A 12,443-nucleotide genomic window follows, 5' to 3' on the forward strand; every position below is an offset into this window, starting at 1 on the left:
TTTTCGAGGGTGAAAGGGCTCAATAGATTTGGATGCTCAGGGACAGCAGCCATAGGTGAAGGCAAGGGTTAGGTTAAGTGCTAAACCAAAAAACATCATCATTAGTGAAAGTTTGCAGTACAGAATGGTGGGACACTTACCTTTTTCCACCCAAAGATCATAACTTCTGGGCTCCCTGAAAGCCATCAACCTGGGAGGAGACGGGAAGATTCCTTGGGAGAAACTGGACAACCCAAGAGAAATGGTCTGACATAGACACCAACATCATTTGGAGGTCCCTGAGCCAAAAAAGTGAGATCCTTGCCAGTCATTGCATGCGCAGTGCCTGTCACTGAAAAGCCCTGCATACTGATGAGCAGCTTCCAGTTAGCTTTTAATGTCCCTCTCTTGAATATTGAGGCCACAGTACCAGATAGGAAAGCCTCTACATACATACAGGCAGAATCAAAGTAGAAAATGAGAATTAAAAGGAACTTGGGGAAAAAAACAGACAGTGTACCCTATAAAGATAGCAAACCATGATTAATATCCAGAGATACAGGGATATTCTTGAAACAAGAATATGATATTAATAAAATTCAGAGAACAAGACAGCTCTATTAAAATTTAAAATATGATAGCGCTAGCCGGGTGGCTCAGTTGGAGCATCATCTTGTGCACCTAAAGGTACCAGGTTCATTTCCTGGTAGGCACATACCTAGGTTGCAGGTTCAATCCCTGGTTGGGATGCCTACAGGAGGCAACCAGTTAATATTTCTGTCATATTGACGGTTTTATTTTCCTCTTCTCTCCTCTCCTTTTCTTCTCTCCTCTTCCCTCCCTCCTCTCCTATTCTCTAATCTCCTCTTTCTCTGAAAGATCAATAAACAAATCTTTGGGTGAGGATTAAAATATATATATTTATATATATATGATAGCAGGAATTTTTACAAATAGAAGGAATAGACAGCAAAGGTCAGTAGAAGGTAAAAAAAGACAACAAGAGAAAACAGGAAGTATTAGATCTGGTCAGGAGTTTCAATTTCTGAGTCATAGTATTTCTAGGAGAAAAAGTACTGAATAAACATAAGAGGACATTGTCATCAAAGCAATATAATAAGAAAAATTTCCAGAACTGAAGAATGTAAGATAGACAATTGAAAGGATGCACTGTGTCCTCTACCAAGAATAGCAGGAAGGGAGAATTACACCAAAGTACATTATGAAATTTCAGAACCTGTGAACAAAGAGAAGATTCCAAAAGTTCACCATACAAAGGTATATATTGGTAGTACACACACTCAGAGAGAGACATGCTTAAACAAAAATTGAAACTTTACATAAAAAAGGAATAATTGGGCAAAGATTAGCAGAAAACAGCAGGTGAGCTTTGAAAAAACTGCATGTTCCTCATGCCTAGAGTAGGATCCTTAATCCGTGTTAATCACCTCCTGGGGAGTTAAGTGAAAGTCACTTGTGGACTTTCTTTAATCACCCATCAATACTTCCATCCTCATCCCATGGTTCTGATACCTGACCTAGAAAATTGCTGTTACTTAGAGGACTATTGTGTCCATCAGGTGTATTGGGACAGGATAGAGGCAGGATGCCGGTGATTAGCTGGTTACAGGAAATTCTCTGGGATAAGTGAATTCTCTCAGGTCCCAAACCTAAGGATAAAATTGGAATCTAATATAGTGAGGATTTATCTCTGGTTGAGCTTGTTTTTGATTTGGGGCAAGGTGAATTCCTTTCAGGGATCTTTGAAGTAGAAGCTTAATAATTTGTCTCTTTTAGCCTTTAAATGTTATGGCAATTTTTGAACTGAGTGACTTTACTGACCAAAGACTGATTCCACCCATTTGAGCCAAACAGAATTTTTGCTGACAGTTTGTTATTCCTTCATGCAATATTTAAGAAGACTATATCTGAAGTGAATAATGTTAAGATTTTCTAACTTTCCAGTAACTGGGTATCTCTGCCTGAATTTCTGAGTCTAATATAGTTGTTTTGATTCCACAGTGTCTCACGCAGGGGCCTCCATGTCATCTGCCTCGTCAGACACTGGAATGAGTCCTTCATCATCATCTCCCCCACAAAATGTACTTGCTGTCGAATGCAGGTGATATTCGTTTTCTCTGCCTTCCCAGCAGTTTGCTGCCATGGGCATAATCCCAAAACCCTGAAATGCACCCACAGAAAGCACTCAACTGGTTTGACATTGCTTAGTATATCCTGTCTACTCTTCCAAGCTGGATTGTATCTATTCCCTTCTTTTCTTTTTCTGTTGCAAAAAAATAAGTTGATTAATAACTGAAGGTTACGCAACCTGCATATTTGTCATAATTTTTTCTCAATTATTTTTCATTATTTTGTGCAGATAGGAAACGGGCACTTAGCAAATTTGAATTTGTATAATAAAGTTTCAGGTGTTATAGAAATCATAGACAAGTGCACATGACAAACATCAAAATATTATCCAGCTGAATAGTTACTGTTGCACTTTCACTAAGATGTGTTTGAACACTTGGTGAGTAAGGGGTTTATGTTGTGTGTGTTTTTTTATTGTCGTTTTTTATTTTTATTTTTGTGGAAGCACTTGCTATTTAGAACTGCCAAAGTATATGTTCAGCAGTGTGCCCAGGTTTAAAGGTGTAAATGGGACAAAATAAGTTGTGAAAGGAAGTGTAGTTGACTGAAAACTACAGTTGTAATAAGTCTTCCACTTTTTATAGTATTTTTGAGCACACAATTATGCAAATATTTTAATGTTTATTAATGTTTACAGTGGAATTGTGAATAAGTTTTCAGTGGACTATCTTATCCCTTGACAAAAATATTTTGTCTTTTTTCTATGTAATTTCAGAGTTTTTATTTTGTTACAAAAATACAAAAATGAAATATATAACAACAACGAACTTATTTAACAAGATTTCTAAAGCTGAAAATTTTGTGTAAAATAAGGTATTATCTTGCAACTTGTTAAATATATTTATTCAGACCTTGGATGTTGTATTTTTATGTATTTTTTAAAATATTAATAAAATTGAAAAAAAGAAAATTGTAGGTTAATTCACTCTTTGGATGACAATGGCTCTCAGCTGTCCCTTTTCCAGGAGGTTGCGCCCAGCAGCTGTGCCTGTGTTGAAGGGACTCTGTCTCAGTCCTTCAAACAGTATAGAACTATAAATGGGCATCTGGATCATTAAAGTCTGTCCTCCTTTAGAAACTTTGGCAGTCCTAGTATTTAAACTGTTTTGAGGATCAAATTTTTGGTTGCCCTTAAGATACTTTGTCACAGTTTTTATTTTTGCTATACTGCCGAATAAATTTATATCTCCCAAAGTTGAGATGCAACAACTAAGTAAAGCAATTATGTATGCTATGTCTGTGAATTGTTCCACAGACTGATACATTTTGTAAATAATTCTTCCAAAATCATGTATTTAAAGCAGTTTTGCCATATACATTATGTAAAAAAGTGATTTTTTAAAATCAGTTTTTAAATTCATGTTTGTACATTGAGAGGGTTTTTTTTTAAACCTCCTTTTCTGTGTTTAATATGTTGTAGAGTAATAATAACCTAGATGCTCTAGACTATATCAGGATCTGATTTATAAGAACAAAGTCAGAGCCAAACACTAGTGATGGCATAGCATTACTAAAATCATTGTTCTTAATTTCATTTACCACATTGTGAACTTGTGATTCAGATTCCTTCCATTTTCGCAGAGAATTAAAAACAAAAACATACTCTTGTAAAATGCACTTCTCTGTCTTTTCTTTGCAAAGCTGACTTATTTCAATGTAAAATAAAATGGAGCTCAGTGGGCAGTATTAATAAAGGCCATGTTTTAAACATAGGCTTTATATATTTAGTTTTCATTTAAGTGATTGTTGTTTTCCTAAGTGCCAGAAACTTACAGTTGGAAAATCAGACTTCACAAAACGAAACATATTCAATATATTCTTTAGTTTTCACAATAAAATATTTCTAATGCTTAATTATAAAAATAAAAAGTGTCATTCCAGTCCAGTTGGAACTAGGAAGGAGGCAACCTTAGATTCATACATTAGATATTTTAATGATTTCCTTCAGTCGCAATTCAGTAAATCTTGAATGTTGTTCCTTCTAATTGATATAAATGTGGTAATGAAGTATTGGGACCTTGTTACAGAGAACAAAATTATATATTCATTGAATGGGTATAAGGACACTGTTAAAATCCTTTTGTTTGGGGGCTAGAAAGGCTTATGAAAGCAAGTGAATATTGATTAGGTATTAAATTCAAATATTGGGCATATTTTGAGTTTAGCTAAACTTTGAATAGATAGGTCTTGCATGTGACTAAAATAGTAAAAGTATAAAAACACTTTAATAACTAAAATGGAAGGTGTTATCTATTAAAATCAAATTATTTGAAGATTATGGAGATTTCTATTTTAATATTCATTGTGTACTTCTATTCTTTGTTGTTTGTGTTAAAGTTCTAGTTTCCCAGTCCTTCACTCAGAAAGATGTTTGTATCTGTGTTGGCATATACATACTATGTCTTCCATGAAACTGCTTTAAATTATGGAAATCTATATGGATTAATCTGGGTCTGCTGCATGGGCAACAGCAGACCCTCCATATCACCCTGCCCAGGCTCTGTAGCTTCAGCTTCACTGGAGAGGACACTCCAGCGTCATCGCAAGATGTCGATTCAACATGGGAGGAGACAGATACCGTGTCACTCCCAAGTTGGACTACACAGCCATTCTCGGCGGTGCAGATAGACTCTTAAGAAGCTACACCATTGTCTCTCGAGGCTCTGTAGCTTCAGCTTCACTGGAGAGGACACTCCAGCGGCATCGCAAGATGTCGATTCAACATGGGAGGAGACAGATACCGTGTCACTCCCGAGTCAGACTGCACAACCATTTTCGGCGGTGCAGATAGACTCTTAGGAAGCTACACCATCGTCTCTCGAGACGGACGGCTGCCGACGACGATATGGATTAATCTATCAATTTGCTTATATTCCTTTTTTATAAGCCCTGTAATTTAACATAGCTACAGACCTTGGGAAAGCATTTGAAGCTTTATTCAACCACATATAAAAACTATTACCAGAATTCAACATCAACAATTTATTATCTTCTATGTGGCAGGTATTGTGCCAAGGTACAGGAGCTACAACAAGACAGAAAAAGTCCCTGAATTTTCCTGAAATGTGTAATCCAATGAGGTAGATGTTGAACAGTTAGCCCATGTAATTCTTAACTGCAGGTGTAGTAAGTATATGAAGTTTTGGTATGCCATTAGTTAACAATACAGAGCCTGAGTTTGAAGGCAATGGTGGTCTGCAAAGGCTTTGTAGAGAAAGCAGCAGTAAAACTGAGCTCAGTTTCAATTATGAATTGGCTAGGCAAATGGGAGGAGAAAGATTATAGAGAGTCAAGTGCTCCAGGCACATGAGGGAGAAGAAATCGGTGGAATAAGCCAGGACAAGAATAGACCTGAGGCAGGAGCCAGGTCAAGCAGAACTGTTCAGGCATTGCCCAAACCTTGCACCCACCCACCTCTGCCTCTTGCTCTTTCTGTTTCCCCCAACTCTGATCCTCATTTGTCCAGAGACATCTCCGCAGCTACTTTACCATGAAGCTTCTGCTGACTGACCATCACCAAAATATCGTCCTCTTTTATGCTCTGATAGCATTTTCAAACGGTATTATTTTCCTTGACAACTTACCTTGTTTACTTAGGCATGTGTCTGCCCTACTAGATGTTTAGTTCCTTACATACTCCTTAGTCACAGTTGTATTCCACAAAGGGTCTGGTCCAGCATCTAACAGTAAAAAGGTCAAAAACTATGTTTTCTTATATTGAGAAAGTTTTTTTTTTTTTTTTTTTTTTTTTTTAAACTAGTGATCCTTATGTACAAAGCCAGACATTTAAAAGTTATCCTTGGGGTTCTTTTCACAAAGATTTGACTATACACTTTACTAAAGAAGATATACTGTTAACCAATAAACACTTATAAACAGTGTTCATCAAGAGAATGAAAAGACAAGACAAACCAGAAAAAAAGTGTGTGTAAAAGACATCTGATAAAGAACTGTGTTTTAGTCTGTTTGGGCTGCTATAACAAAAATACCATAAACTGAGAGGCTTATAAACAAACATTTCCCATAGTTCTGGAGGCTGGGAAGTCTTAAGACAAGGTGCCAGCATGTATGGGTAAGGGCCTTCTGGGGTGGGAGGGGTTAGGGAGCTCTGTGGGGCATCTTTTATAAGCGCACTAATTACAATCATGAGGGCTCCATCCTCATGACCTAATCATCTCCAAAAAGCCCCACCTCTTAATACCATCATTAGGAATTAAGCTTTCAAAAGGAATAGGAGCGGAGGGGAGAGACAAACATTCAGACCATAGCACACTATTGTTATCTACGATACCTCCCCCCCTCGCAAAAAAAACCCCTCAAAATTCAACAATAAGAATCTGATTTAAACAGTCTGATTTAAAAATTCCCAGTCTGGGCACATGACTAGGTTGCACATCAGGTCCCCAGCTGGGGGCGCAAGTGAGAGGCAACCACATGGTGATGTTTCTCTCCCTCTCTTTCTCCTTTCTCCTCTCCCTAAAAATAAATAAACAAACAAATTATTTTTAAAAAGACAGATGACAAGCACATGAAAAAATGGTTCACATATATGTCATCATGGAAATGCAAATTAAAACATATCACTGCATACCTATTAGAATTAAAAATTCAGAACAATTCCAAATGCTGGTAAGAACATGAAACAACGAGCTCTCATTAACTGATGCTGGGAATGGAAATATGGTACAGCCAATCTGAAAGACACTTCGGCTTTATTTTTTTGACACTAACATAGTCTACCATATGATCCAGCAATCATGATCCTTAGTGTATATATTGAAGTGCATCGAAACTTCCGTCCATACAAAAACCTGCACACATATATTTACAGCAGCTGTATTCATAATTGCCAAAAATTAGAAGCAACCAAGATGTCCCTTCAGTAGGTAAGTATCCCCATGGTCTCTTATTAAGCACTAAGAGAAATAAGCTATCAAATCATGAAAAGACATTAAGGAGCTTTAAATGCATATTACTGATTGAAAGAAGCCAATCTGAAAAGACTACATACTGTATGTATGATTCTAAGCATAGAACATTCTGGAAAAGGCAAAATTATGGAGAAAGTAAAATGATCAGGGGTTGGGAGAGGAAGGTATAGGATATAAGTAGAGTAAAACTATTCTGCTTGATACTATGATGGATACATGTAATTATACACTTGTCAAAACCATTGTATATCTGTACAAGAGTGAACCCTAATACAGACGGAGCGATAATGATGTTTAAAGAGAGAGAAAAAACATTGATTTGTTATTCCACTTATTTACGCATTCACTGGTTGATTCTTGTATGTGCCCTGAGCCGATGTTGAGCCTGCAACCTTGGCACATTGAGGTGATGCTCTAATCAACTGTGCTACTTGGCCAGGGTTTTAAGTGCTACTTAAGAGAACAGAAAACCTATGTCCATATAAGGACTTGCATACAAATGTTTATAGCAGCTTTATTTGTAACAGCTTAAAACTTGAAAAAATCCAAATGTTAGTCAACAGGTGAATGGTTAAACATATGTAGTATAGCCATAAAATTAAATACAACTTGCCAATAAAAATGATCTGATAAAACAATATGGATGAATCAAAATAATTATGTTGAAAGAGGCCAGACAATGAGAGTATTATTGTGTGACTTCATTTATACAATGACCTAGAAAATGCAAACTAATCTATAGTGACAAAGCCAGGGATGGTGGGGGAGGCGAGGAAGGCTGGAAGAAGGGATTAAAAAAGGGCATATGGAAACTTCTGGGAATGATGGATATGAATACTATCTTGATTTTGATGATAGTTTTAGGAATGTATACATGTGTTAAAATACATAAAATTGTACACTTTAAAAATGTACAAGTTTTGGACTTCCAGCCAAGATGGAGGTGTAGACAGACCCGCTGCATCTCCCTCCACAACTAAGAAGAAATACCACTACCTCAAAACTAGAAACAACCAGAAGTTCCAGAAAATCAAACTGCATGGAAGTCCAGCAAACAAAAATATAAAGAAGAAATACTCATCCAGACAGGTAGGAGGGGCGGAGCCGGGGCAGAGAGGACGCTGTGTGGTGGCGGCAGCAGCAGCAGCAGTGGCAGGCCAGCAGAAAGTGCAGTCACACGTCTTAAAGAGTCAGGAGGGACACCTGGGGAGCGTTTCCAGCTCCTCACCGGACATCACAGCTCACAGTCCCAGCACTGGGGAAAATCAAGCCTCATTGCTTCTGACTGTGCAGACCAGTGGGGGTTGGGGTGGAGGCAAAAACTGTCGATATCAGCAGAGTCCGCTTGTTTAAAGGGCCCCCACAGTCCTAGAACTTTCGCAGACCCACCCACTCTGTGAATGATAGCCAGAGCAGCAGCTAGAAAGGCACCAGTCCTGTGTGGAAGTGGGAGAAGTGCCTGGAAAAGAGGTGAGTGCTGGGCAGGCGGCATTGTTCCCTCTTGGACCCCTCCCCCACATACAGCACCACAACATGGTTTAACAGGTCACCCTCTACTGACGAATCCCTAAGGCTCCATCCCTTACAACGTAACAGGAGCAACAGCTCTACCTGGGACATGGAGGCAAAGAATCACAGGAGCCTGTCAGAATGAGGAGACAGAGAAGTATGACCCAAAATGGGGAACGGATCAAGGTTCCAGTAGGAGAACTAAGTGACAAGGAGATAGCCAACCTAACAGATCAGGAGATAGACAACCTAATGCAGAATTCCAAACACTGGTGATAAAGACACTCACAGGCTTGACATATGTTTGAGTATGGCAAATGCATAAGAGAAGAAGTGAAGGCTATGCTAAGTGAAACAAAGGAAAATCCACACAAAACCAATGGTGACGGGAAGGAAACGGGGGTTCAAATCAATGATTTGGAACATAAGGTAGAAAAAACAGTCAACCAGTGCAGAATGAGGAAGCAAGAATTGAAAAAAATGAGGAAAACTTCCCAAATTTTGCGAAGGAGATGGACATACAGGTCCAGGAAGCACGGAGGGTCCCGGGCAAGCTGGACCCAAAAGGACGCATCATGACTGAGGTGCCAAAGGTGAAAGATAAAGACAGAGTCCTGAGGGCAGCAAGAGAGAGGCGGAGAGTTGCCAACAGGGGGGTGCCTATAGGACTATCGGCTGATTTCTCAGAGGACACTTTGCAGGCAGGAAGGGACTGGCAAGCAGTATTCAATGTGATGAAAAGTAACGTAAACCAAGATTACTCTATCCAGCAAAGCTATCATTTGGAATGGAAGGGCAGATGAAGTGCTTCCCAGACAAGGTGAAGCTAAAGGAGTTTATCATCACCAAGCCCTTATTATATGAAATGTCAAAGGGACTTGCTTAAGAAAAACAAGATCAAGGACTTCCAGCCAAGATGGAGGCATAGACCGATACACTCTGTTTCCCTCCACAACCAAGAAGGACTACAACTACCGCAAAACCAAAAATAATAAGTTCCAGAAAATAAAGCTACATGGAAGTCCAACGTATGAAGTCATAAACAAGTGGTGCTTGTCAGATGGGTAGGAGGGGCAAGACCACGGCTGAAAGATCGAACTGTGCTGGAGGTGGCAGCTGCAGCAACGAACAGCGGGACCTGGTAAGCAGACACCCGTATTTGTGGGGAGGAGAGAAGCGCCTGGGAGCCGGCCCTGGCTACAGACCAGACCTGTAGGGGAGGGCAGACCCCATTGTCTCTGACTGTGGGAACAGAGGACGCTCCTGGTTCCTCAGTGGAGAGTAACAGCAGGAATCCATGTTGGACCCCCGCCCCCACGCAAAATGCCACAGTGTGGTGAGAAAGGTTGCCAGGTTGTGACGAGCACACAGGGCTCCACCCAGTATAGCGTAGGAGGTGTGACAGCGGCCTGTCCAAGAAGGAATGATAAGCAAAATGGTCAGAATGGCAAAATTAATCACTGAAATACCAATCACAGAGCTAACGAAAAAACAAAGGCCTTGACCAATGAACAAGCAGCAAATCTTTCTGAGGCTCAGTTCAGAGCTATAGTCATAAGGCAGCTTACAGACCTAACAGAGGGGCTGAATCAAGACAGGGAAGGAATGAAGGCTAGTCCCACTGAAATTAACAAAAATACATACAAGACAAGTGGTGAGGAAGGGAAAGCCATGGATCAGATCAACAAATCAGAACGTAGGGAGGGAACAGTCAACCAGTGCAGAAAGAGGAAACAAAAAGTGAGGAATATGAGGAGAGGCTCAGAAACCTCTGGGGCAGCTACAGCTATAAGCTAACGAACATTTGAATTATAGGATTGCCAGAGGGTGAAGAAGAAGAACTAGAAATTGAAAAACTATGTGCAGAAATAATGAAGCAGAACTTCCCTAACTTGGGGAAGGAAATAGACTTATAGGTCCAGGAAGCAAGGGAGTTACGGATAGGCTGGACCAAGGGAGGACTACACCGAGACACACTATCATCAAAATGTCAAAAATTAAAGATAAAGATAGAATCTTAAGAGCAGCAAGAGAGTAGATAAGAATTATGTACAAAGGGGTCCCAATTAGACTATCAGTGAATTTCTCAAAGGAGACTTTACAGGCAAGAAGGGACTGGCAAGAACTATTCAAAGTAATGAAAATCAAAAACCTACAACCACGATTACTCTATCCAGCAAAGCTGTCATTCAGGATAGAAGGACAGAGAAAGTGTTTCCAGGACCAAGTAAAACTGAAGGAGTTCATTAGATCCAAACCACTGTTATATGAGATGTTAAAGGGACTTGTTTAGGAGAAAGAGGATCAAAACTATGAACATTAAAATGAAAACTGTATCACAACAACCAACCCCAGAAGCTAGGGAATCGAAACAAAGGCAAACTAAGTAGGCAACAAGAGGGGAAAAAGAATTACAGGTACAGGGAACATATTGGAGGGAGGTCAGCGGGGAGGGGGAAGGGGGAAAAAGGGAGGGAGATGATGCAGGAATTAAGAAGCACAGTATGAGGGAGTGGAGTAGACAGGAAGATGTTGAGAAGAACTGTATGCACAACCAATGGGCATGGACTAAGGGGGGGACAGCTGGAGGGAGGAGGATCACAGAGTGGAGGGGAGCAGGGTGAAAAGAAATTGGGACAACTATAACAGCATAATCAATAAAAGAAAAGAAAAGAAAAAGATCAAAACTATGAACACTAAAATGACAACAAACTCACAACTTTCAACAGTTGAATCTAAAAAATAAAATCAAAATCCAACTAAGCAAACCCGAATAGGAACAGAATCATAGGTATGGGGATCATTTGGAGGGTTATCAACTGGGAGTGGGGAGGGGGAGAAATGGGGAAATGGTGCAGGGACTAAGAAGCATACTTGGTTGGTACAAAATAGACAGGGGGAAGTTAAGAATATAGGAAAGGGTGAAGCCAAAGAACTTATGTGCATGACCCATGGACATGAACTAAGTCGGGTGGGATTGCTGGAGGGAAGGGGGTACTGGGCAGAGGGGAGCAAAGGGAAAAAAATTGGAACTACTGTAACATAATAAAATATACTTTTTTTAAAAAGTACAATTTACTGAATATTAGTTATGCCTCAATGAAACTGTTTAACAGAATGAGAGAGCTATTATAGAACTATGCTTTGGGAACAACTATTAATGATATCTCAGTTTGGAAAATGACCAAAGCTTTTTAGGAATTCTGATCACCAAATTAGCAAAAGTGGTGTCTATATTGAGAAGAAAAAGCTATACTTGCCTTAAAATTTTTCAGCTACTTTCCCACATGGTCTCTGTGGCAATTTCAATTTGAGGAATCTGTTTCTAATTGCTATAATAAGTCTCCAACTGTTACATGTCACTGTTTACTTTGTCCCACTTACCCACCCACCTTGCTCCAGTTTCCCTGGCCCCAACCCTGTCCATGTACCATCGGGATTAACCAGGAGTTCAGTGGAAATGAAGGGTGGGAAGGGGTGGGGAGGTGGTAGAATGGTTTTATGAGAAGATAAGAGCAGTCAGCAGCCTAGAAAAAGATCATGTGGAGCCCGGTTAAATCCATCACCAAGAAGAGTCTGAAACAAAACCTGCTCCAAGATCACCAGTAACACTGGATTCTGATGCTGTCCCTTATTTTTGTGTTACAATCAAAGTAAGAAACGTACGGCACTCAAAACAATTATATGTAAATTGCACCTGCTAACTCAAATTGTGAGGGCCTGGGCTGCCTCTCAGCCCCAACAGTTGTCACATCAGTGATCAGCACTTCGCTATGCACACACTAGAAATGCCACTTAATCGTAAGGAGCAGTTGAATAACCTAACAAAAAAGATAAATTATTTCATTCTTTAGGTCTTTACCTAGCTTATGC

At 39.6% G+C, this 12,443-nt stretch overlaps 1 protein-coding gene across 2 annotated transcripts in view; it reads left to right on the forward strand.

The window, feature by feature from the left end:
• Window positions 1-2,562, forward strand: part of ARID4A (AT-rich interaction domain 4A) — a 53,825-nt gene extending 51,263 nt beyond the window's left edge. For both annotated transcript variants that reach the window (XM_090270926.1, XM_090270927.1), the window contains one exon: window positions 2,002-2,562. In XM_090270926.1, the coding sequence (XP_090127052.1) occupies window positions 2,002-2,105 (104 nt within the window). In that variant the 3' untranslated portion in view covers window positions 2,106-2,562. The remainder of the gene's footprint in view (window positions 1-2,001) is intronic.
• The last annotated feature ends 9,881 nt before the right edge of the window (window positions 2,563-12,443 follow it).

The sequence above is a fragment of the Furipterus horrens genome, unplaced genomic scaffold, assembly GCF_987537825.1.
Source record: "Furipterus horrens unplaced genomic scaffold, mFurHor1.1.pri manual_scaffold_3, whole genome shotgun sequence".
NCBI classification, from domain to species: Eukaryota; Metazoa; Chordata; class Mammalia; order Chiroptera; family Furipteridae; genus Furipterus; species Furipterus horrens.